A 27,859-nucleotide genomic window follows, 5' to 3' on the forward strand; every position below is an offset into this window, starting at 1 on the left:
TCTGTTATCCCTGTTGAAAAGGGTAACCCAGAAAGAGATTTAATGCCCTTTTCATCAGAGTATCAACCTTAAGACCCACCTCTTCCTCCAAATGCTTGATATACAAAATAATCTTTTTTGGAAGCACGTTTGAAGTGGAGGAGTCTAATGTTTGAAAATTTATTATTCTCTCTTACAAATAGCCTGTGAATTTATGAACATATAAACCACATTTCTGACTTGTTTAGGTTGATTAGATTTCTCAAAGTCTTGCATAATCAATATCTATGAGTAAAAGCCCACAATTTTCCTGTTTGAAAAGCATATATCTATTGAAGTAGATTAAAATACATTCCATGTCTCTGATCACAATCAGCATTATTCTACTTGGCAGTTAATAGCAATTCTTCCAAGTTTTATTTTTTCCTTCTCCTGTCTAGTGTATGCCAAAATTAAAGACCTATGGAAAGGAAAAAAAGCGTTTAGCAACCTCCCTTTGTCCTACCAGATACTAAGTGAGAAATTCTATCAACTAGGATCAATTCTTGAATATTTTATAATGTGTCCTAAAACTACATTAGTAAGGATCACATAAAAGGCTGGAAGAAAACTACTGAAATTTGATGAGCTCTTCAATAGAAGTGATAATATATTAGTATTTGTTTCATATATGCACTAAATATTAACTATTCATACGTACATTTACTGGGCATTCAAGTTATTTAAAATCCCTCTTCTGTAAGCCAAATAAAGCTGCTAACATAATAGCCCCTTTGATATTGGGCTGAGGTAAGCAGATTTGTTGCAAGAAAAACACCACACTGGTTGAGATTTTCAAGGCAAGCCTAGGAATTTAGACACGTTTTCCATTCATTTACTGGAGCATGCATTTCAAAATTATATAGAGCACTACAATGAAAAGGTCTCGAGCACTTAGTATCTTCATGCCCCTGTTTTTCTTGCTAAGAAGCTGAGAGATGGTGATATAACAATCTGCAAGTGAGCAGAAAAAAAAGCAAGCTTAGAATTATTAACCACAGCTATTTTTGCAAGTTTTGCTCCTGACAGCTGTATGTTGGGGGGTAGTGGTGGTCACAGATCAGGGTTTTGATGAGGAGAGAAGGCAGGGAGGTTTTGGAAATGTTCTGAATTTTGACCAAAAGACCAAGAAACTAATCTGGTGTTCCAGCTGGTCCCACAGGACTCCACATCGTGTTGTGGAACAAAGATGGTCTGCGCATGCTTTAAGCCAAAACTTACTGACACCACTGTCGTATACGATGCACCCTGTGAACTCTATACCTGATGTCATAACCTCTGCTAACAAGAGTTTAAGCCTCTTGCAGCAATTTTACAGCACATTTCTGCAGCAGTTCCAACTCAGTAAGATTTCTGTGGTTTCTTAGAAGAGAACACCTTATTTGGTTTGGGATATACATGCACTAGTAGTAAACATGGGAGTTACCTATAAGCCAAGAGAGACCAGATTCCAATACACTTACTCATTTCAGAAATAGCAGCGAACTCATTAAGACTTCTGGAGAAATAAGGCACTACTTGTGATTTTCTAATTTAAAAATCCAGTTTTCAGATTTTACTACTGGAAATGCCAGGCCAATAGCCTCCCACCTACTCTCTTTTGAAAATACACTAATGTAATACACCACGATAACTGGTAGCTAAGTTGCTACCACACTTGAAAGCAATAGCTACAAGTGCACATTTCTCTGAGGAGCAACACTGGCAAAGTCAAAGACAGAATACAACTAAGTATTCCTATTGGTCTTAATACAACCTGTCTAAATATCCAACTTGTCCAACTCCGAGGTCTGTGCCTGAACAGCGTAGCCTGAATTTTGAAACTGTGCACAAACAAAGAACAAGAGAACTCTGCATTATCATTCACTGCATGTCAAGAAAATACAGATTATTCCACTATGCCCCAATGCCCTACATATCCACATACTAATGGCTTATCTTGTGACAAAGAAATCTAACTGGCATATTCAGACAACAATCCAAACTTCATATGACCTCAAAGAAGAATTTCAAGAGGACAGTCAACTTCAGATGATTGAAATTTAATGCTTTTCCCATGTAAAGAGCTTAAAAGTTATAAGTTAAACATAAAGAAAAGTCCAACTGCTGTTTTGTTTTTATAATAGAATAAAGAAAAAAATACAAGTCAGTATTCGACTTTGTAAAAAGCTATCAAAATGGATGGGAAACCCCCCCCAATATCATTCATACACTAAAACTTGTCAAATAAAAGGCAATGCCAAATTCCTAAGTGTCATATATACATATATATATGCATAAAACAAAAATATATCCTTGCCTTTTTGTTCTTTAACATAACTCTCCTTACAGTTGTGCATGAGCTGCAGAATCCACTGATGTTGAGCACCAATGCACTGCCAAGCAGGGTCCCCAGGCGCATGAAGATCAGAAAGATATCTGTAAAACCCAGTCCAAAAATCACAGTTCTGACTTGACACACTGAAGGCTTCATTAAAACAGACCAAAGATGTACTAAAACCTACTTTTTTTTTAATATAGTTTTAAAAATTCAAGAATAGTTAAGATACACTTATACCCAATGCAAATACAAGCTTTGCATGCTCCCTTCTTCATATAGCGCAGCAAAATTACATCAAAAAACTTGTAGAAATAAACAAATTCATGTATATTTAATAGCACATTAATATGTATTTTCTGTTGTGCCTCTAGTAAAGTACTCAGCAAACCAAGCTCTTATCTGCCAAGGCTGCAGTTCAGTACTTCATGTTTCACTTGGAATCAGTGATGACATCTCAAGCACATAAAATACGGTATTTTTTTTCCTGCTTTATATGTCCTGATTGTATCACCACATAACTTTAAAAAGTAAGCAGAGGAGATATTAATTTCACCCTCTGTCTTTGGGGAAAGAGGAGTATTAGCAACCAGCTGTTTGTATTTCAAAGGGAACATAGAAGTAATATAGGCTAACATTTGGCATTCAACACTATCTGAGAACAGTACTTTTGAAAGAGTATTTTCAAAAAGTAGTATCTGCTCTACTGTTTAATGTGCTCCATTCCATTCTGCATTAATGAGACTAAGGGCAGATTCAAAAATTCAAGATGCTGAAGGTGAAGTACACTTATTTATTATCTTAAGCAGTGTAGGGTATTTTTAACTTCTTCACAAAAGCTGCATTACTACAATAATACCTAATTTTAATTAGGACTGTGTTGCAAAATTGTGTCTTATTTGAGAACTGTCTGCAGTACTTGAACAAAAAATAAACTCTCAACATAGCACTGGTTGAATGGACGAGAACATGACACAACCCACCATTTTGACAGGGTGACATTTATAAATCATGAGCTCAAGTCCCTTCTCAGTGTTAAGGGGGACATTAGTCTTTGCTTAGACACAAAACCAAAAAAAAAAAAAAAAGAAAAATAAGAAAAATAACACTGGTCTTAGAAAAAAATACATCTACTTGGCTGTTAAGTGATATTGTAAACTGTTTCTGAACAGTATAAAATAATTATCAGTGTAAACACCAGAATAAAGTGAGAGGAAAATACGAATTGAAGCCTAATTATAAAGATAAACAGTGAGCATCTAAGGAGAAAAACCACAGTATTTTGGGTCTCGCTCAATCTTAGACATTGGAGACATACAAAACAAACATATAAAGGAAGAAAAACCCTCATAAAAATAGCAGGGTTTATGCAAATAATTTTACAATTAGGATTTTATTAATTTCCTCTTAGCTGAAGTGCTCTGAAGGAAGCTTTCTTCACACTTTGCCTCCAGAAAATTTACACTGCTAGCACACATTAGCATATCTAAAATAGTGAAAGTAATTTAATTGCTTTGTATGGTGGCATTCTGTTAATTTGTTACAAATAAATTGTTTCACAATTGTCCACTCCCTGCTCTCTTTCATGATACTATTCTACATGTGGAAATACATTTGGTATTTACATTAACACAGTCTGCTTTATCGTAGGCTGGGATATCTTTAAAGACTCAATACTTCAAGGTAAGGGGCCTAGAGAAAAACTAAAAAAACCCAAAACCAAACCAAACAAACAAAACCCTCACAAACAAACAAAAAACCCTAACAAACAACCCCCCTCCCCAACAAACTCAGAATCAAACACATATTCAACTCTGATTCTTCCAAAGAATCCTTAGAAGAGGTCATAAGACTTGGCTTAGATAAAGAAGCTGCTCTTTAAGGTTTTCAAGACTGACATAGAAAGGAAACAGTAGTATCTCCTTCAGAGATACAAAATGCTTAACTACTCACCTTAAAATGCAATTCCAATTAATAGGCAATATTTATATAGCACTCAGAAGAATGAGAAGCACTCTACATAAATGTACACTGGCATTGTCTTAATAAACTAACATAAAGGGACCTAATATATCAATTCCACACTTCTGTTCGACAGGGCCTGGTGAGTGTACAAAACATTTAAGACCTCACGTGGGTGTTAGAATTTTAAGAATGCTTCACACGCAGCGTATTTGGTCTACATCTTTTAAGACAACTGAAAAAAGCCCTGGGAATGTCAAGCCACACTAGGAGCCCTAGTAACGTCCAAAACTCAAAAGCTTTCCAAGTAAAGCCATCACTTGTTCCAGAGCACTGTAAAGTTTGACTTCAAGGACTGTAAAGCAGGTTAAGGTCTACCAGTAGAAGAAGGTCCAGTCAACTCATGTCAGTAGGCCTACAACAGACTTCAACTTCAGCTTTGTGAATGGTAGAAAATCTAGGAATTTCAATGAAAACTGAGGGACTGCTTCATGTTCATGAAATATAAAGGAACTATTTAGACTGAGTAGTAAAAGAGCCAAAATCAAATTTAAATGGCAGTTTGGATTAAAACCTCCCTATTATCTGACTCAGGATGATTCAATTTCAACACTAAGTCAAGCTGAAGTGCAAGACAAGTTAATAAGGAATCTATTTTGAGATTTGTGACCAGTGAGTGATCATTTCAGACATAGTTTGCAATAGGATGGTTCAGCAAAAGCAACAGAATCTAAACATGCCTTAAAGATTTAAAAAAAATAAATTCAATCTCAACTACCCTTTGTAAAATTGTTCTCATTCAAAAACTGTTTTTCAGTGATTCCATAAACAATCAAGTGCCAATCCACTGCCATTATTTATGTAATCATAACATCTTAAATACTCTACTTACAGCTTTAAAATTAGTATTTAAACCACAGTAAAAATAGTTACTACCCTATTTAGGAAACAGATTTAAATACATATCTAACATGATATGTCTGATGAAGACACTAGTCAAATTATTACCTTATATAACGTTTCTGATCATGTAACGTTGATGGAGTTTCAAGCAGCTTATCCAATAGAAGTTCTCTTAAAGCTTCAATTCTGGTTTCAACTTCAGCATAATCTAGGAGCAGGGAGAGGAAATAAATCCAATATGTGCCTTCAGCAGGGGTGGGAACTGGAAATTGTGTTATTTTTCTAGGACATCAGACACTTCTAGAGTTAATGTGGAAATCAATATAGCTCATTTTATAACAAGCCACATCTGAAAATCTTGTAGAACTGTCGTATACAAAACCAGAAAACTGGACTTTGAAGTCTTTCCAACAATATGCCAGCGAAAGATACCTGAAGCCACATTTTAATCACTGTAACCTTTTTTTTAATGTACAGTAATACCAAGCATTAATAAATAAAATTTGCTATGATTTCATGTTCTGCAGTATATACTTCACTCAGAAAACTTGCCAGAAATATATTTAGAGTAATTGGTTCCTAAAGATTCATAATTTTTATGGATTAAAATCCTTAATAAAACCCACATAATATTATTTAGACTACTATGTGCTTTTTAGCCTTCAAGTTGGAAAAAAAAAAAAAAAAAGGAGGCAAATAACGGAAGTCATATCTTACATTTTTTGAATACCTGAACCTCTGTCTTTCCGAAGAGTGACTTGGCTTTTTCGTAGTCATTAATAACCACATCATAATCACCCTTAAAAAAAAACCAAAACAAAACACACAAACATATTTGTAAAGAAAAAGGCAACAGACTAATTTCAGCAAATAGAAAAGTATTTTAAAAGGATTATACCTTCTGGGTATTTCTTTCAATATTCAAGGGAAGGTTGAAGAGAAATTTAAAACGTTGAAGAACATTAAGTGCATTTCTCGTTGAATCAGCTTTGTCCTTGCGACCCAGCACTTCCTGGAATAAAGTATCTGCTGTGTTACTGGCTCCTGTTTTAAAGAGGACAAAAATAAGAGAAAGAGTAAGTAAACAGTTCAAATGACATACATATTTTCCTCATTTTAATGAGTCATGCAATTTTTTTAGAGCAAATGAGTAATTATTGCTAAATTTTTATAGTTTTGTTCAACTGTGTTAACATTTTACAACTGATGAAATACTATTTCCAAGTGAACCACTTAGCATTTTAATGTGGTAAGACCTCTGTGCAATTAAAAGCAATCACTCTTTCCTATTTCAAATGCTTAACTTTGCTGTAGATATTTCAGTTTGCTTTGGCTCCAGATCCACATTTTACAACTAAATTATGCATCTCAGGACATGGAAAAAAGTCATAGAAAGGTTTTTTGTTGATGGTTGTTGTTGTTTGTTGGGGTTTTGTTGGGGTTTTTTTTGTTTGTTTGTTTTTTACAAAAGTATAATTTCGTTAATTAATGTCATAGCTTTAAGAGTTATCATGGGCTTTTGCAAACACTGGTTTTGTGTTTTCAAATTAAGTCTTAAAAATCATTAACAACATTTTATATTTAAGTGACTCACTTAGAAGTACCTGTGATTAAACCACAGACAATAGCATGACTGAAAAAAGTCTAACTAGCTGGTCACTCTAACAGAACGAATACAAATTGTCTTCACATTGCTTTAAAAGTCTTACTGGCTTCATCGCATACAGGATCAAGCCTTGGTCAACGATTTCATGCAATTAAGTTTCTATACTATCTGGGAATACTCTTGAGTAAGTATATTAAATATAGCCTTAAAACTTTCTCTATGCAGACTAAAAAGCATTCTATTTTGTAATATGGATAATTTCCTAACACAGAATAATACAATTGCATGTATAGTAGGGAAGATTTACAGTGCATGCGAATATTTGCATTTTTCAACTCGTGACTTCTTTTTAATTAACCAAAAAAAAAAAAAGTGGAACTGTTTTAGCCTTTTTGATCATTGCATGTAGAAGTTTCTACTTTATCTGGTCTAGTGACTATACTTTAAGCAAAGATGAAAAAAAAATTACATCAGTCTCGCTGGGTGGCTTGCATGCCATTTTCTCCACTCAACACTGTGGGTGGCCTGCTCATGTTAAAAGTAGTCTTTGTAAAATAATTGTTATATCTAAATAATGTTTAAACTTTGTTGAAATTTTGAAGCCTTGAAGTAAAAAAAGTTTTGTCAGGATAGCTATTTCTACTGCATACTATTTAGCATAGATTACTTTAATCCATTAAGGAGAAATACACAATGAAAACAGCTAGCTGGATATTTAAATAGAGACCACTGATAAAGTACAATTTTTCTCTTGAGGTTATGATAAATGCTCGTTTTGTAAATCCTTCTAGTAAGTGTCACTTTCTTTTTTTTTGTTAGAATTCATATGTTTCTTGTCCATTCTTTTAACAGCCAAGAAGCTATGTACTCTATCTGGGAATTAAAGTTATATTCTCAACTAATTTTTTTTTTTTAATTCAATGCAAATGTTTTTAAAAGGCAATTAATAACTGCAGGAATAGCACAGTGATTTCCATCTTTAGTTTAAAACTATACACATTCATCTCTTCAGTAATTAATTTGCTGTAGAAATCCTCAGTTTGAGTAAATTATTTTACTTTTTTCTATGGGTGCTTTTTCTGTTTTACACAGAAATTGAAATGTATCAAATTATTTATTACTTAATGAAATTCAGTACTTCATGGAAAATAGGTTTGCCTTTTTAGACTTTAAAAAGTATTATAAATTTTCTTCCCTCCTCACGCTTCTACATTAACAATCTTTATATCTTGATTACTGATGAATAATCTAAACCTAAATAATAAAGTCCATGGATAAAAATTCAGGTCCTATATTAACTATGTTTTCAAAACAGATGATTTATCTTCTATGTGCATTTTTTTTTTTACTTCAAAATAAAGCTCTTGTTATCCAACAGTTGTCTTTCACAGAACCTTACAGAACTACCACATAATGGAATTTGATTGACCTCCTTTAAGATACAAATCTTCATGAAATTCATTATAGCACACCATATGCTTTTTATAAATATATATTTAATAGCTTGTTTAGCAATTAAATTTAGCAAAAACTCTAAACATTTATAATTTTGCCTATAACACCAGACCATGCTTCTACTAACCCCTGCTATTTCAATCCAATAATTTGGCACACTCTTAACACACATTCAGATGCCATGAAAAAACATCCTTATTCTTTGGAGTTTGTAATCAAGCTCACAACACCAATTGTCTCTCAAAATATGCACTTACAGTAAATGTAAAATTCAACTAAAGACTCGAAGTCATTTTTGAAAGCAGGTCCTGTTACCCATGGATTATAGAAGCTTTTCAATGGTCAGACAAGAAACAAAGCTTTGATCCTGAACTACTTTGCATAATATTATTTACTCTTTTTAAATCCTTGTATTCCTATTTCCCTCCCACCCATCATGACTTGCAAAGTATCAAGGGGAAAAGCAGCCAATTCTTTTCACAGCAGAACCAAACTTAATATAATAGCACTCTGAAGCTCCTGGCACAAGTTCCTTTATAGATCCAGCTTGAAAAAGACAGTCTGCATTATCTGCATACGATTTTAGCCACCATTTATCAAACTAAACAGCTATTATAGGTAGGTATGTCTCATGTTAATGTGTGTAGGAAAATGTCACAGACCTAAAATCTTGCTTTTTAATTTAAAATCTGTCACACAATTTTGTCAAAGGGAAAGTGCTCTCCAAGGAATCTGTGCTTGCTGCATGACGTAGCACAAATACAGAACACAGAGCATTGTGGATTGCACTGGCAAATTTCAGCAAATGCTTTTTTTCCTCGTACCCTATATGTATCAAATATTCTGCACATACAGAGATGCATTAAAGTCTTCATATATAGTGTGTGTGAGAGGTTTTTTTGTGTGTGATCGGGTTTTTTGCATTCCAGGCAACAAGATCGGGGAATAACAATGTTCAAGCTACACTTTCATTGTGAGCATTAATGAATCTCTGCTGAAAAGAGCTAGAGCTGTTCACACACCCCCTGCTTTCTTTGTGCTCCCCACACAAAAACACACATACAGTCACTGCTTTCTTCATACAAGAGAAGAAAAACAGTGAACTTCCATGTCACTTTCTTGATTTCATAAAACACACTCAGACTTTACAACACTGAGTCAGCTATCTGCATGTCATTTCTGCTTATTGATACAGCACTAAGGGAAACATCCCTTCCTCTGTGAAAAAAATCACAATGAAACAAAGTAAAATTATCTTGGCAGAAATCCCAGAATGAAAAAAAAGTAACTTTTTTGATCCGATGAAACACATACCGAAATGCAGCAAATTCAAGCCATCTCTCTCAAATGCAACCTTACAGCTAATACAGAGAAACAGAAAAGAAAGAACTGACAGCTTTTCAAAGTTTCTTAAAAGAATGCTAATTCCAAGTAGTCTAAATGGCAGCACATTAAGTGATAAAGATTCTGTTTACAGACCTTGCTATTGCAAACAGCTTTGTTTTTTACCTCTTTTGCTCAAACTTCTTATGATCCTGGTATTTAGCTTCGCTCATCCTTCTACAGTTCTGTCTATCCATATAGCTCCTGTTTTCTTTCTCCATTCAAAATTGAGATGCCACCGAAATTCATTTAAAGTAAATGCTTTAGAACACCTTTATTTTGGTATTTATTTTCTTTGTTATCACAAACATTGCTGAGAGTCCTGGCAAAAGCTGCTACTTATTTCAAAAGGTGTACTATCACACCCTGAAATCACTACCATCAAATAGAAAAAGGTAGGAGAGACTGTACCATTTTCTACTTTCTACCATATTCCTGGGAATATAGTAAAGCTTGTTAGAAAGTCTGAAGTCCATAAATAGTTGCTGCTGGAAGGACAAAACTTACTGTTCAGAACATTCTCCAGTTTTTGCGTCATGGATCCTTCTACTTTTTCCGTTCCATCCGCTTCCAGTTTTTGATGGATTGCTGGAATAAAGTGTCTAGTTAAAATGCAGAACATTTTAATAGGTGGGAATACATTACATCAAAGTGACACTTTTAAACATTTTAAAAATTAAAAATAAAGTGTTATTTTTCTTGTTAGACATAAAAAATACAAACATGCTTCATGGCAGCAGAGTCTACTGGAGGACAGGGCTTAGAGCCAGACATTGCAGAATTTTAACCATTACTTTAACATAGACTTCCTGTATCTTCTTGAACAAGACACTAACGCTCAAGGAAAAAAAAAAAACAACAGATGGAAAGAACAATCCCAATTAGCAACCACGCAGTACAAATGTTAATTCAATTTAGTATTTTAAAAAGTAAGCATCATTAAAACACAAAATACTTTTGCTATGTAGGGCGAGGTTTTTACACTGATCTCACCAAAAAGAGATTAGCAATAATTAAAGGGTAAAAAGAGTCATGGGGAATTTGGATAATCCCAAAATCAAGTGCTAAAACACTCCCTCACCAGTTGTTTGCATCTATAAAAACGCACTCTCAAAACATGCAATTTATGAGTATCTTGTAGCAACACACAGCATTAACCATTACACAGAAGTATCACAATGCTTTTCCTCAAAACCAGGTGAAAATGGAGGAGAGTTTGCCTTTTTTTTTTTTTTTTAAGATGCTATTTTTTCCTGTCCTAAAATGCCAAGAGCCCCGACTCATTTCCACATGGTATTAGTAATGGACATGGAAATGTGTAGTATCAGCATTAAGTCGTTGCTTTATTATAGTTTCTTTTTCAGGAAGAGGGAGATTTAACAGCATACCTTAAGTACACCATATCACTCTGGAAATACAAACAGTGAATGGAGTGCAGATACTCCTTGTAGATACTCCTTTCTTCTACTCTCTCTCTCCTACACACCCTTCCTTCCCTCTTCCTTTCTGTTCAGTACAACCAGCACAGATAATACATATTTTTTTGAAGGTAGCATTTCTGTATACATGCATAGAGTATACATAAAACAATTTTTAAGTATTATTTGCATTTTAAATTTTCAATCTGTTAACATATGTAAAATCCTCTCTATGAAACAGCCATCAGTTCCTGTTGCTTCAGACAAAATTAAGGCTCTAAAAAAACTCCTACAGTTTCCTGCTGGTTCTCAGTAGAATGAAGTTAAACTACCCTTGAAAACAGTGATGCTCGGTGCTTTGAAGAAAGTGAGTAATGATATATTTTAGCTTAAAACACAAATACAGTTTTGAAACCAGTTTCCCAATCGTCCCAGCTTATCTTGCTTTGCTTTGCATGGCAGAGCAACCCGAGTCCCTCAACTGGATTCTTTTAACATGAAACAAAACTAGAAGATGCATTCCGTGAGTATATCTAATGTGCTCCAGGAGATACGTGGAATTCAATCCAGGGGAGTGGTACTTGAGCTAGTCTAAAGTACACCCCAAACTGCCTATAATGTGCACATTGAGATGTCATCACCTACTGTTTTTGGGATGAGAGAGATTTAAAAGGAAAGAAAAAAAAATAAAAGAGAAAATTCTATTATTTTCAAACATCTAAATTTGACCCTTCAAATGGATCCTACAGAAAGAATTTGACGCAGCTTTGCTTTTTTGAAAAGGCAAAAGCATCTCTTTGTCTTTTTTATTAAAGTCATTAGAGGAGAAAAAATAAATCTAATTTAGGACACCATATTTCTTAAACCAATCAACACTTAAATGAAACGAACTAAAACTAACAGATTCTTGCATATTTTAAGGAACAGAGGTCTATCTTAAAATAGTGTATCGTTAACCGTAGCACATATTGTATATATGACACTACCTACAAGAATATCTCTACAATTTTATAACAAAACCATTAAAGATTCTAATGATACTATTCCATTTATATACATCAGTTTCATTCACAGGCAGCCAATTACTGAACTGCAATTAATGTTACATACCAAAAGGCAATTTCATCAGAATAGCAACCACAACATAAGCAGATATTTTAAAACCAAATACTGCAAGTACTTTTGGAACCACATCAAAGTGTGATGATTTGAATCTAAATATTCTGAAAACATTCTACGAAGCATATTTTTGAAAGATACTTTCTAAACGGATGTGGATAAAAAACTAAGTTATATTTAAAGATTTTTAAAATTTAGTATTTTGGAACTAACATAGCATTACAACTTACATAGCATAGTAACTTACATAGCATTAACTGCTGACCAATTAATTATTACATAATGTTACTCCTGAAGAGGACACACCTAAGAATTTCCAAAATGGAACGTCTAAATCTCTATATCAAAGCACCTTTTATTGCCAATATGTGTCAAACATGATGAAGACCTCCTTTAATGTACAGAACAAGAAGTTTTGAAACAGCACGATTTACCATGTTAGCACATTCAAAAATGCCAAGTCATGAACTGTAGTTTTTTTATACTGACAGCAGCTTATTTAGAAATTGTCTCATGATCATTAACCAGTTCCTGAAAGTTTTAAAACACATCTTCAAAACAATTCTCTTTCTCATGTCCTTTAGATAAGAATATACAATATCAGTACTATTCCCTTCTTTTCTTTATAGAAGATGGAAGATAAGATTTTTTTCACACTGGTAGCATTTAAAGTTCGCAGCTTGGCATAAAGTATTTGAAATTCTTAGCTTGGAAATAGTGGTGTTGGAAACCCAGGAAGAATAATTCCATTACGGCAATTCATAGGCGTGTTCAGGCAGAGAAAAACACCTCAATGGCGCAAAACATAAAAATAAAACAAGGTATCAAGTTCCAGAAAGGTGGAAAGCACTGCGGAGTAACAATAGAGGCATATTAAACATAAGTAACAGGTAGTGTAAACGAAAAGGTATTTTTGAACCACTGTCTAAAATAAAGTATTTTAGGACATATTGAAGAAGCGTAGACCTACCTAAACTACTCTGTACTCACAACAGGATTTCCTGTATATCTTTCTGCATGTTTAACGTGCTACTTTGTGTACGGAATTATTTTTACACATGTTCAGATTTAGCAATAAGTACATCCATATGAATACCAAAGTTGAGTTACAAAAATAAAGTTTCAAGTTTTCATAGTGAAAAATGTTATGAAAAATACTTTACCAGAAAGTCTAACCTTACTTTGTATGCATCAACTGATTTTTAAAGAGCTAAGTACACGTCCCTTCCATAGGGCCCAGACAAAAAGTCTCCAAGTTAGAAGTTTAGACAAGCAAAACTATGTGCAGTCAAGAAAAATAGCCGTAGACGTAATCTGACTGGAAGGAATCCAGAGATACTAAAATTATTCTTTTATCGTAGAGCACTAAACCCATGTAATGATGGGATGGTGCTGTTTGGGACAATCCCCATTCTCTTGCACCCACAGGCGTCTTTTCACTGGATCTAGCAATCACACAGCTGCAGGGCAGCCATAGTGCGATGATTTGGTGGAAAACTAACTCAGTAAGTAAGAGATTTTTCTTTATTGACCAGTGAGCTTGTCTAAACCCTGCCCCAGGCGCATCACTGCAATACAAGGGAAGAAGAAGGAGCAGATGGCCAAGGGCAAGTGGAAAGCCAACCTACACCTCCCAGAGTAGTCAGCAGTGAGGACTAACTTCAACACAACTTCATGTCCTCAACTCATCACTGGCTGCAGTGAGAAGAGCAAGGAGAAAAATTTAGGTCTTTGAAGACCTGAAGTAAAGGACAGACAGGATTTTTTTTCTTGAATTGCCAGTTACCCTGGACTTACCTGATACAAGCTATACAAGTTGGAACAGCAGCTGGAAGTCTAGGAGAGCCTGTTTACCGTTATTGAGGAGCTCTACTGTGAGGAGCATAGAATAAATAGAAAGGCCAGGTCCAGATGCTTCAACTAAGTACAGAAAATTAACTGTATTTTGTATTATCTTTGCCAATAAATGTTCACGTTTCCAGCTAAGTCAGAATATTTCAAAGGCTTGCAAACTTCAGAGCTGCGGTGAGATACTAACTAATAATAGTGAAGAGACTAAGTTTAGAGCTCACAATCTCTAAACTGTGACTAAATATTACAGGATCAGTTATTTTTGGTCAAAACATATACAAATTCAAATCTGGCAAATAAGCCATAGTACAGTCCTTGCAGTAAAATAAACTGCAATTAATACATTGCTGCTTGTGATGAAAACAATTTTATTTAATCTAAGGAAGGATACAGTTTTCTACTTGGCAACCATAAAGCTAACAAATTAAACCACACTTGCCAGGATCATGCAGTTTTTGACTTACAAATTTCATTCTTGATTTACTTATTAGACATTTTAAAAACACATCTTGAGACAGGCACCAAGACTGGTATTCTCAAAGCTTCCTCAGCCTAACTCAGGTCAAATTGACACAGAAACAAGTTTTCTGCTATTTTCTGGTTGAAGATGGCTAGAAATGCATTTGGTACATCTGAAAATCTTACCCATTTCCACGGAAATATGGTTAAAGAGGGGAAAAATAAAGTACCTGAAATGAATCAAACCTTTTTAATCAGATGCAGAAATAAGGGGCGGGGGGGAGAGATACAAAAAAATGAAAGACTGACTTAGCAAATTATTTCTGAAGATCTGATGTGGTAACTATAAAGAACTTGGCATCCAGGCACAGATATAGAGGGATGAAGAACACATGTTAACATATTTCCAGGATTCATGCCAACAGATTAATAAAAATGCCTTTGGTTTCCTTTATTGAAAGATCAATAATTTGAACAAAACATAAGATGGCTATTGATGAGGACAGCATCTCTACGCAGGGTAAAAATGTATGGATTCAACAAGAGTACATAGCTATATATAATGAACAAAAACCAACACATAAGGCAGCATGTCCTGAACAGAGCGGGTAATACATTGCACTAAGTAAAGCTAAAAAACCCAAAGTTTGTAACTAAGGCCATTAGTCAACACTGCTAAGGTTTTTTTGGTTTGGTTTGTGTCATGTTTTTTCCCTTAAGATTTCTAGATATTTTTGCAAATTGCGTGGCAAACTTTGCTTTATTTTGGTAAACATTGCTAATCCAAGCAGAAATTATGAAATACTGAAGTAAATGTAGTATTGTCTTTAATTGCCTTGTTGTGTTTTGTTTCTCTAGCATTCATTTTTTCAAGCTTGTTTACTCAGCACAGTGGCCAAAAAAAAAAAAAAAAAAAAAATCAAAGAAAATATGAGAGACTTGAATAAAAATATCAAAGCATGGTGCTAGGAAGGGCAGTTTTATGGAAATAAGAGAGAAAAACTGTATTCTAACAACACTGCAAGGCCTGATAAGTTTGTTCTCACGCAGGTTTGTATTTAGGCAAGTGTGATGTTTCTAGGCAAATATCTCAGAAATAGACAGGAAAACAGGGTTTATTATTCTACTATGGATCCACTAAAAATTCTGGGGGTAGACCCAGGTATTTGCCAGGACACGTCAAAATGTTTGAATTTTTACCAACGCAGTGCTAACCTTCTGGATCTATGAAAGATAATGGTAGAAATAAAAGCAGCTTTTAAATGCTGCATGTATTTTAAGAGTGGTATGGAAATCAAAATGGAATGATGTAACATGAAATTAAGCTGGTTTCATGGCTGTAGGTGAAGTCTGGCTCAAATTTAATCATAAGTAATTTTTTGTACACTTGCAATCAACTGCAGTATTTCCTACTTGAAAAATGTAATTGCAAAAAAAAAAATCTCTCTTTTTGATGCTTTACTGTTTTTCAGATGCAAACAAAACAATTTAACTGAAAAACATAAATTCATAAAGCATGACAGCCACATAGTAACTAAAAGCTACCAAGACTGCATGCATTTAGAGAAATTCTGCTAGTAATCAGCTTACATCTCTAAAACAATTACTGATTTAAAAGAAGTTATTTGAGCAGACAGTATAAAACCAGGTACAGGCTTGGGCACAGAAATTTCACTATGGACTGAGACAACTCCTGCTGTTTCACGCTTTTTCAAATCTGACCATCTCTTTATTTGAGACACTGAAAGAAACCACCTCCTCGACAACGCTACGGTAAAACCTGCATGAAAACGAGCCTTTTATCAATCATGACCACATAACTTTGCCTTTTAGAGTTGCCTTAAGATAATAAATAGTCTGCTAAAGAAATTGATCGTAGACATTGCATGAAGAAGCATCCACCTGAGACTAAACTACCTGCACCACCACTTAGATGCTTTACCAGCACTCAACGCTTTCTCAGTTGACCTCTCTCTCACCATACACTGCTCATTGCAATGTCCCCCTTGTTATCTGGTCCTACAAGATCAGAACACAAGTTCTCAACAAGCAAATGAATCAGCATGTCTGTTTTTCCATTGTGTGTACATGAGAAGGCCCATAAGTGCAAGGACAAAATATGTAACAATTATAGCACAATAGCTTCTTATTCAGCTTTCGCATAGAAGTGTTGCACAAGGATACCTCAAACCTTCAGACATGAGCATCCACTTGAAAAGCTAGACCATGAGCTTAGAGCACATCAGCTATTGCTTCACGACTACTTGGAGGCATGACCTTAAATCTTAAACTGAAATAATCTAACTTGCATCTACTGTGGGGCACATACCCATATGTAAACTGTTACTCTGAAGTAACTGATACACTATTAGATACACGGCCAACACATGGAACATCTTCATTTATCCTTGCCAGGTTGTTTCCGTGGTCCTGTTCTTTCTTAACCTCTATGAATTACCATATATATCTGCTGTAATAGCAGACTTCTTACCCTGCAAAGACTATATTCTATCATTTGAAGTGAGATGAGGAAGACAAGATTAACAGACACACACCACACAGAGCACTCAACACAGAGCTTTTCTAGTTATTTTAAGTCAGGTGCATAACATTTAAGTAGTAATCATATGTTTGAATTTGATTTACTCAAATCCATATGTTTAATAAAAATGCATATTATTTGGGAAAAGGTGAATTAGATATGTTAGAAAACAGGAATGTGCTAAGAGCAAAACCTGGTATAACAGTCTGAACCTGTACTACCTAGCAAGAACAGTCATGGAGCTAGTAGTCATGGAGTCATGGAGTAAAACCACTTCAAAATTAGTCAGTCATCAGTCTAGTTTGCAAACAGAATCGCTAATGAAAAATTTGATGTATGTACTCTCTTCAAATTCAAACATGACATAACTTTTCAAAAGCCAGAAGCAAAGGCACACTCCTGTGACAGACATGCATGAGTTTTTAGTTTCTCAACTTGTCAGTCTGACTCAGAACTGAATATAGATCTGGTGGTTTATTTTGTTTTAGTTTCAGAAAAAAATATTTAACAGACATAATGGCAACAGAATGCTGAATACTGAATCAGATTCAGGATCACTGTCATGCTCATCCTAGAACGGGCCTGAGGGAAAGAAGTGCAAAAATATTCTATAGGGAGGCACAAGGGAGCCATTGACCAGATACAGGATCATTTCAGCCAGGTATTTTAGCCTATGTATTTAATGAAGGTATTAGACAAAACGCCAACTATAGTCCAAGTTCTCCATCATCCTAGCATTCCCATAAGTCACATATCTGAACAGGAGTAGAAGAGGAAAAAAAGGAATAGTGCTGTAATAGCCAGCAGTGCTTCTTTCGTACATATTTTTTCTGAAAATCATGTAAAATGTGTTTGTAGTTGTAACTGCGCAAGAACTATTGCCATGACAAAGCAGAAAGTTCAATCTAAATCTCAAATTTGTTCAAGGTAGCTGTGTTTCAAAGACAACACAGCATCTTCTTTACTTACCAATACAGATGTCATACTTGCATGTTTTTTGCATAATTGAGTGACTGAAGTGGTCATTTCCCTATTTTTTTTCCTTTCCTTAAATAAAAAGAAACTCTGCAGCGTAACCCTCTTTGTAAAGAGCACTTCTGAAAAAATATATTCAAAGTAAATGCATTTGCTAATTCTCCAAAGACTTCTGTGCAGGACATGACTTGTTCATGACAATTAAACACGGCTTGTCTACAAGCACATCAACAGCAGCCCTTTCAGGAATGCTACCGTCTAGGTTGCAATTAGAATGACAGGAAATAAATCAGCTGAACCATCGACAAGTGGGTCAAAATGAGGTGAGCCCAGTTCCCTTCAGCTCAGTTTACAGCTGCCTTCTGCTGACGAAACAAATTTCCTGCTGAACGGCTCCTCTGCAAAGTCACTGTCACACTGGCAGCCAAGCTACCGGGCAGAGAGACAGGAGGATCTGATAAGGCAATCCTGTCTTCCAAGAAATTAAACCAAACAAGCAAGGGTTCTAGCCTATTTGACCTCCTATTTTCTTAGTAAACTGTTTCTAAAACACAAAATACAATAAACATCTCGGGATAGCTTTTTGTGGTTTTCGTTGCTTACTTGTGAAAACATTAATACTCATTTAAATTTGTAATACAGTCTGATAGCACACTCAAGATCAGACTGATCTTACTGATCCCAGCTAATGGAAAAAGCTGCACCATAATCAGTAATTCAGGGTTTTCCAGATCAAGCTCACGTATTTGAAATAAACACTGTTAAAACAAGCGTATGGGTTCAAAAAAAAAGCACGTATAAACAGATGGGCAAATAGATGAAGTACCTGGTAAAGCAAGTGTTATACCTCTTCACAGAATCACAGCATGTTAGGGATTGGAAGGGACCTCAAAAGATCATCTAGTCCAATCCCCCTGCCAGAGCAGGAACACCTAGGTGAGGTTACACAGGAAGGCGTCCAGGCGGGTTTTGAATATCTCCAGAGAAGACGACTCCACAACCTCCCTGGGCAGCCTGTTCCAGTGTTCCGTCACCCTCACTGAGAAGAAGTTTCTTCTCAGATTTAAGTGGAACCTCTTGTGTTCCAGCTTGAATCCATTACCCCTTGTCTTACTGTTGGTCGTCACCGAGAAGAGCCTGGCTCCATCCTCATGACACTCACCCTTTATATATTTATAAACATTAATGAGGTCACCCCTCAGTCTCCTCTTCTCCAAGCTAAGGAGACCCAGCTCCCTCAGCCGTTCCTCATAAGGGAGATGCTCCACTCCCTCAATCATCTTTGTTGCCCTGCGCTGGGTTCTCTCCAGCAGTTCCCTGTCCTTCTTGAACTGAGGGGCCCAGAACTGGACACAATATTCCAGATGAGGTCTCACCAGGGCAGAGTAGAGGGAGAGGAGAACCTCTCTCGACCTACTAACCACCCCCCTTCTAATACACTCAGGATGCCATTGGCCTTCTTGGCCACAAGGGCACAGTGCTGGCTCATGGTCATCCTGCTGTCCACCAGGACCCCCAGGTCCCTTTCCCCTACACTGCTCTCTAATAGGTCATTCCCCAACCTGTACTGGAACCTGGGGTTGTTCCTGCCCAGATGTAAGACTCTACATTTTCCCTTGTTATATTTCATTAAATTTTTCCCTGCCCAACTCTCCAGCCTGTCCAGATCTCGCTGGATGGCAGCACAGCCCTCTGGCGTGTCAGCCACTCCTCCCAGTTTGGTGTCATCAGCAAACTTGCTGATAGTACACTCAATTCCCTCATCCAAGTCGTTGATGAATATATTGAATAATACTGGCCCCAGAACTGACCCTTGAGGCACTCCACTAGATACAGGCCTCCAACCAGACTCCGCCCCATCGACCACAACTCTCTGGCTTCTTTCCTTCAGCCAGTTCCCAGTCCACCTCACTACCCGATCGTCCAGTCCACACTTCTTCAGTTTAGCCATGAGGATGCTGTGGGAGACTGTGTCAAGTGCTTTACTGAAGTCAAGGTAGACCACATCCACCACTCTGCCATCATCTATCCACCTTGTTATGTCTTCATAAAAGGCTATGAGGTTGGTCAAGCACGACTTCCCCTTGGTGAAGCCATGTTGACTGCCCCTGATGACCCTCTGATCCTTGATATGTCTTAAGATGGCACCAAGGATAAGGTGTTCCATCATTTTCCCAGGGATGGAGGTGAGGCTGACCGGTCTATAGTTGCACGGGTCCTCCTTCTTGCCCTTTCTGAAGACTGGAGTGACATTTGCTTTCCTCCAGTCCTCAGGTACCTCTCCCGTTTCCCAAGACTTGGCAAAGATGATGGAGAGTGGTCCAGCAATGACTCCAGCCACGGGTGCATCCCATCTGGACCCATGGATTTATGGATGTCCAGATTGCTTAGCTGGTCCCTAACCCAGTCCTCATCAACCAAGGCAAACTCCTCCATTGCCCTGCCTTCCTCTGGGGCCTCAGGGGTACGGGGCTCCTCAGGACAGCCTCCGGCAGAGTAGACAGAGACAAAGAAGGCATTCAGTAACTCTGCCTTCTCTGTATGTTCTGTCACCAGGGCACCCACCCCATTCATCAGTGGGCCTACATTGCCTCTGGTGTTAGTTTTATCTGCCATGTATTTGAAGAAGCTCTTTCTGTTGTCCTTGACCCCTCTTGCCAGGTTTACTTCTAAGGAGGCCTTAGCTTTCCTAGTTGCCTCCCTACATTCTTTAACAACAGCCTTATATTCTTCCCAAGTGGTCAGCCTCTCCTTCCATGATTTGTAAACTCTCCTCTTCCACTTGAGTTTGCCCAGCAGTTCCCTGTTTAACCACGCAGGTCTCCTGGCTCCCCTCTTTGACTTCCTACGTGTCGGGATGCACTGATCTTGAGCTTGGTAGAAGCAGTCCCTGAATGTTAACCAACTATCTTTGGCCCCTTTACCTTCAAGCAGCCTTGCCCACGGGATTTCCCCCAGCAACTGTTTGAATGGGCCAAAGTTGGCCCTGCTGAAGTCCAGAGTTGCAATTCTGCTCTTCAAGTGAGCCTCCTACAAAAAGTAACATCCTGCACCAATTTCAGGAGACTCAGGAGAAATAACCATACACAGATAGCTCCACTCTAAAACAGAACAGACCTACAGTTTATAAAGCACTGGGGCTAGAAGTTGTGTTCTAGGATATCTGAAGGGGAAGAGTGAGTGCCTGACTTTTTGCCCATCAACAAAAATATATCTTCAGAAAATGCATTAGATCTTAGAAATCTTCTCAGAAGTGAATTAAAAAAACCCAAACCAAAACAAGGCACCTCAGGAAAACAGAAATCATATTGGAAAACAGTATTCAATAATGACTTTCCATTGAGTCACTTTTCATCTGTGACCGTTGTATGCTCAGCAAATTAGGAAAGTTGGCACAACCAAGGCTATGTTCGTAAGAGTTCACGCTGAAACAATCTTTCACCTTTCAAATATAAACTGTTCTTCATGTACCTTTGTTTAAAGGCACACAAATTCTAGTTGCACCTTTTTAAATGAAAAAATAAGACATACAAATTCACCTTTACATTTGCAAGGACAGAAGCGTGCCATTATATCACTGTGCACAAACACTATATAGCCAGAGTATAATGGCATTTTTAAATTAATCTTCTGTTAAAGAGCTTGAATTTCATAATTTCATGCCTACGAATTAATGGAGGTTTTGTTTGTTTGGGGGTTGTTTGTTTTTGTTTGGTTTTCTGAAGAAAAGCTTTGACAACTGACAAGAGGGCAGGATGATGTCAGAAGTACCCTTTTTTTTCTTGCTGCTACCGGAAGCCTCTTCACATCAAACTTAGCTGTTGATTGTACCTACAACAGGTTCAAGTCTTTCCAAGGATATACAATTTTTCCATCTACATTCCCTCAAAAATATACTGTGTAAGGGGGAAAGAAAGGGCAAATAAGCAGTTCTGCATTACAAAGCTAAAATTCATATGCAATAAGGGATTTTTTTTTAATTGAAAAGAATAAAAAACACTTCTGCATGTGAATTTATTAGGAATTTTCAACAGAGAAATGCATATTAAAATGCTATATAAGCCAGCTGTGACCTGCACTTCATTCTCATTAAAATTTGGTTTCAGAATTTAAAAACTAAATATTGTATTGATAAATCCTTTGAAGTCCGGTGTCATAGCTTTGAATTTATAAGAGATTAAGACTTCAAGTCTTTAATTTTCTTTTACGACACCATCAAGGCAATTCATTCTTAGTACTATTGTAATTCAGTGTTTCTAACAACACAAGCTACAAGTCTGCTTCCTTCTGAGTACTTAAGGGGGATCACTGGGAAGAAAACTAAAACAAGCCACTTTGGTTACAGACGAAAAGTGGCACCAAGAACCACATGAGTCATCCCGAGTTTTCGATTCATAGTTTATGCAAAAGACTGCACTGATAAACTCTAATTTTAGGTAAAAACAACACTCTTAGACAGATAAGAGATGTAAACCAATATTGCAGCTATAAGATTTTTTAAAAAAATTGAGAACACAGTATTTAGTGAAATAAATGAGTTTGATTTCCCTATCATCATTATATTAGTATTTTTGACATTCCTACTAGCTCTCTGGCCTCTCCATTTATCAGAAAACCAGTCTCCAAAGGCAAGAAGCCTACACTTTGATAGGACAAGAGAAAAAAAAAAAAAAAAAAATCACTCAGTTGTGTTCGGTCTTTCTAAAACCTCACGATATTTATGGTTTGCATTAGCTTTCTGTAAATCCTACTAAATCAAAAAATAATCTTACAAGATAACACAAATGTCTGCCAGCACTACTTTTTATCCATAGCAGTAACTGTTTGGAATCAGAACTCTGAACCTTTTAGAGTATTTGATATTGTATATGCAAAGCAGATTTGGTTGTGAAAAACAAGTCACATTCCAATATTTCTTCAGGATTATTTAGGAGTTTGAACTATTTAAGAAAAAAATCAGCATTTTCAAGATTTTTAAGACTTACAAAGAAATAGCCCATTATCATTTTTCCTAATATTTAATAAAAACTCCGCCTAAAAATATTGAAGAATGCCAACTACTGATTCATCTTAGTGTCTTTTCCTATGACTATCACCACAATCTTTAGTATTTCCACTAAATCCTTTAATACTTCCCTTCTGTTAGTGAACCTATCTAGATTTAGGTCAAGGTTTTCCAAAACTGATCAGTAATAGGTCAGTTCTGGGCAGAGTAATAAAGACGTTTAGTAGTTAAGATTCTTCACAGGAAGAATCTGAAGATGTCTCAAGAAGAGGTCTTCCCCATCACAACGCGTTTGTCCACACTTGTGTCAGAAGTTCTCTTAAAAATTAGGCAGGTAGTCAAAAGCTATCAACCACTTTTGAAAATGCTGTCATCAGAAGGGCAGGCGACAGGTTCATTTGCCTGGGGCAGGAATAGGGGTGGACAACGAGGTGAGACAGCACTACCTTCCCTTTCCCCTGACACATGGAAGTGGTTATGAGACAGTGAGCAGCCTGCAAGTGGGTCATGAGAAAACTGACACTTCTCTAAAGCAGTGTTCCTAAAGCCAATGGAAGTGCTAGTGTGGCTGAGGCTACGAGAAGATACAAGTTTTCTTACTCTGTGGTACCCATAACACAAGAACAATGATCAGGAATGATAATCCTGCAATATACAATAGGCATGGGAACAGCACATAATATCAAACCTACTGGGGATGGCCCAGCACTGTCACTTTCTTATCCAGTACAGTTCCTAATTAGACAGGACTACAGTAGCCCACAATGAGCTTTTACTAGAGAGAAATTTTATGTTTTAAGTATATATATAAATAGCACAGACAACTAAGGTAATCGCCCTAATGTGTTGCATTTTCCCTATGGCAAGCAGAATATAAAGGTCATCTGATTTCCCAAGTTAGAGTTTACTGAACATTCATGTATGTCATACAGTCTGACTATGGGATAAGGCATCATAAAATCAGGGTTTTATATTGGTAGAGTTTATAAGTTCTCTTAGTATCATCTCCAGTTCAATATTTCCTGTCTTTTCTGGATTTGTGGTCTAAGTGGATGTATCAAATCCTTCCCATTCCTGTCAGATACATTTGGTGTCAGCTTTTGCAAATATAACACAACAATCAGCTAGCCAGTCCCAGTGACCAGCACAATACAGATTTTGGGCTCATTATACACTTTTAGAAGAGAATGCAAAGAAAACCAATATTTTTAATATTAAATTCAACCATACATGCAGATCTTGTCTTTTCTTTTATACTGTATATAGTAAGTCGAGAGCATCTTTACCTGACAGAGCATCTTGTGCTTCAAAAAATGTGCTGAGACCTCCTTTCACGTAAGCTAGACTCCCCTCATTTTTCTTATTAGCTTGTTTCTTCAAGTTCACAACAGCTGTTTTGAGCTGATCAAAACTGAAAACAAACAAGAAAACTCCCATAACACTCAAACAATTAATAAGGTCACCTAATGAATAAACAAAACAAACTACTTGGAAAACAAACCAGCTACTTTTGCCACAACTATTAAGGACAAAGTAGTTGCTAACAAGTGTACTTCTTGGCAATAATGATTTACTCTTAGTCCAAAAACTTTTGGTTTTTAGTTTTAATTCTAAATTGAGGGATCCTGTCACTTGTGATGGAATAGACTTTTTATAGTACAAATTAGTTAAGAAATTTCTTCTAAACATGCAATATTGCTCTCAGCTAACTGCCTGTACTACATTAAATAGGCGAGAGTACAATCCAGTACACTTAGTACACTGGATTAACTACTGGGATGTTAGAAGTCTCTTATAATAATGACATTTTTTTAACTCTGCAGCTTAGTTCACAACGCTTTTACACTTCCACTTTCTGAACTCCTTCAATATTTTTATGTTGGTTCAGACATACAGTTCAAAATTGAACACAATTATTAGTGCAAAAATAAACACTGAACAGATTCCTGCTTTATGAAAGTATGTTTTTCATATGTAGTCCATGGAATTGTTTTTGAAGGAGACTTCATGGGGGAATTTTAATCGCCAATGTATTGTTTGTATGGTAGGTTTCTTTTTATCTCAGCTTCCTAATATTTCTGGATTTTTGCTAGTTTACATTCGATTTCACATTTTTGTTTATTTTGCAAGTGACTGGAATTATTTTAGAAGTGATATGTCGCAACTAAATTACTTGCATAGCGTTTTTTTGTTGTTGATGATGAATATGATCTCAGTAGTTATGCTACTAGATTCATTATAAAAGCACTATCACAAATAAGCTCAGAAATACAAATGTAACACGTGATTTTCATCCTTAAAGTCTTTTCTCCTATCTGCAGGCCAAACCCATCTCCCTAATACAAAAGAATCAAACAAAAACCATACTGCACCTCAGAGAGGGGAGGCAAACAATGAAGTAAGGAAATTAAGACATAAGGAAATTCCCCAGCAGCTTTTGTCCATTTTAAACAGTGACAGGAAAAGACATTTTAAGAGAACAAACCAAACTTTAGCCCAGGTAGTGAGAAGACTATCACCATCTGCTGGGAGATAAAAAACACTAGAGCACTTACAGGGATTGTCCTTTTTATATTGATGACATCACAACATTTTGTTTCCTTTCCTATTTCAATCTGCTGGTCAGAAATCACATTAGTCAATAGCCAATTGGTCTACTTGGGCATACAAGAAGTACTTACCAGCAGCATTTTCAAACTAACAAAAATCTGTACAGTTCTCTTTTTAAGCACTGTTTCATGTTATCTGATGATCTAATAGTAGGTCTAAATAGTTTATTTATATTTGTCAGCATACTGTCGGGGTAAAAAAAAAAATAAAAAAGATGTTATTTTGATTGCTTAAAAAGAATTTCCTTCAGGGAAGAAAACAGGCATAAGCTAACCAAAACATCAGTGCTCCGCATATTTAGCACTCCCAATACCTGAGGTTATGTAGAGGACAAGAATGAAACCACTGCTGTGTGTTTCCGGAAAAATAGCAAAAACTATATGGGGCAGATAATTCTACAACTCCAGAATATTTCTAACACTACATATTTTGAAGTAGGAAGGAAAAGAAAAAAAATCAGGTTTGCTTCTTTTTTATTTAAAAAGCTATTTATAGTTAGATTCAAAGCATGATTGGATTCACCCTACCCTTTGAGCCATTCTTCCTATTGAGTTTTAGACAGTTTTTGCACCTTCAATGCTAAGATTTAGATTTTATAAACCAATATAATCTTAATATACAAAACCGCAGCTTTAATTTAAAACCAAACATTAATACTTTTTATTCCACTGCACTGAGGGGCCATGACTTGAAACTACTGACATACAGAGACAGAAATCGATTAAAGTTTTCTTCCAAGAAAGATTAAGAACTTAAGTTGGTACTAGACAAAGCTTTTAAAATGTTTTTTTCTTAATAGGAAGCCTCAAACCGACATGAGAATGGTCTTTCATGCACTGTCTCATTGGCATAGTACAAATTAAAAAGGGGCCATGCAAGCTAATGTAAATATTTAAGTTATCAATTCATAGTACTGATGACCAGAAAAATCAGTGTCTTAGTGACACTTTGTTCTATTAGAACTATAACGATTAGATTATGCTGTTGTTCATATTCAATGGTAATTGTGATAAAAAGAGTTATTTAAGCAGTTCTAAGAAGTAATTTAATTCATTTTCTGGATCCACAGCATCCTTAAATGTACTTAAACCATCTATGACAGACACCTATCAAATCAAATCTCACCACTCTCCTGTGATGGTCATTCTGCAGCTTTTCAAGTTACACAGTCCCAGGGTTTAAGCAATCTGATATTGTTTCTAATCTGCATCTAACCTAAACCTCCCTTACTGCAAACTGAGACAGCTTGTTCTATTCTTAGCAAACCAAAAACAATTGATGGCTATCCTTGCACTGCCCACTACATATTTAGAACATGCATTCTGTAGTATTTTTTTTTCTTTTCTAAGCATCTAATTAATTCGAGCTGTATACCCACAGATATTTATATATTCCTATTTTTGTGACTCAGCTCTCCCATCTTTCTTAAAGCAGTGGCCAAAACTGGTCAACGCACTTCAGCTGCAGCTTTAATAACACTAAGCAGAATAATTATCCCCGTATTTTGCATATCTTGCTGATGTACCCCAGGAGATGATTTGTACAGCCAGCCAACTGGTATTTATGGCACATTACAAACTCCATGTTGTCTTCCCCTAGGTGTGTACTCTGCTGCTTGCCTCCCCCACAGCCCTTAGAGCCTTGCACTCAACTATTTCACGACTGCTACAGCCAAGGCTGTCACTGGTCATCATGTGCCCTGTCTCACCTGCAAGAATCAGGTTCAGGAAAGCAGCACTCCTGGTTGCCCACCTTGCAGCTACATTAGAAGTCATTCCCAGAACTCTCCACGAGACTCCTTGATCGCTGCCCTTCCTGCAAATATCAGGGAAGTTAAGTTCTTGTGCAGGAACAAGGGGCTGCTCTCTGGAGACTTCCTCAAGTTGCTTAAGGAACACTTTATTTACTTCCTCATACCACCATGACATTATGTTTTCCAGCTTCTTGAACAAGCTCTAAACCGTCCTGCCACCTGCACCATAAGAGGGACCATACATTGAAGCTGTTCCTTCACACAAAGGTCAAGTGCCTCTCTTTTTTCCTGGCTATCTTTCTCAGAAAGCCTCTTCCAATCCATCACAGAACTCCATGCAGATGAGCTATCCCTCTTTATTCCAGTGAGATGCTCGTCTAATCTCACATGTGGGGCTCTGTAAAGGCACTTGAGGTTGGCCCATTCCAAGGGGTTTTGTAATTCCCTGCAGTGCTCTCAACCGCATCAGTGAACCACACACGT

The 27,859-nt window shown here is 36.5% G+C and overlaps 1 protein-coding gene across 3 annotated transcripts in view; it reads right to left on the minus strand.

Moving 5' to 3' along the window:
* Positions 1–27,859, minus strand: part of EXOC2 (exocyst complex component 2) — a 131,094-nt gene that overhangs the window by 71,350 nt on the left and 31,885 nt on the right. For all 3 annotated transcript variants that reach the window (XM_065628311.1, XM_065628310.1, XM_065628312.1), the window contains 6 exons: positions 24,300–24,424; positions 10,152–10,232; positions 6,099–6,244; positions 5,918–5,999; positions 5,306–5,408; positions 2,318–2,436 (listed from right to left, as the gene is read on the minus strand). In XM_065628311.1, coding sequence (XP_065484383.1) covers positions 2,318–2,436; positions 5,306–5,408; positions 5,918–5,999; positions 6,099–6,244; positions 10,152–10,232; positions 24,300–24,424 — 656 coding nt within the window. The remainder of the gene's footprint in view (positions 1–2,317; positions 2,437–5,305; positions 5,409–5,917; positions 6,000–6,098; positions 6,245–10,151; positions 10,233–24,299; positions 24,425–27,859) is intronic.

Source organism: Caloenas nicobarica, chromosome 2 (assembly GCF_036013445.1).
Source record: "Caloenas nicobarica isolate bCalNic1 chromosome 2, bCalNic1.hap1, whole genome shotgun sequence".
Taxonomy (NCBI): Eukaryota; Metazoa; Chordata; class Aves; order Columbiformes; family Columbidae; genus Caloenas; species Caloenas nicobarica.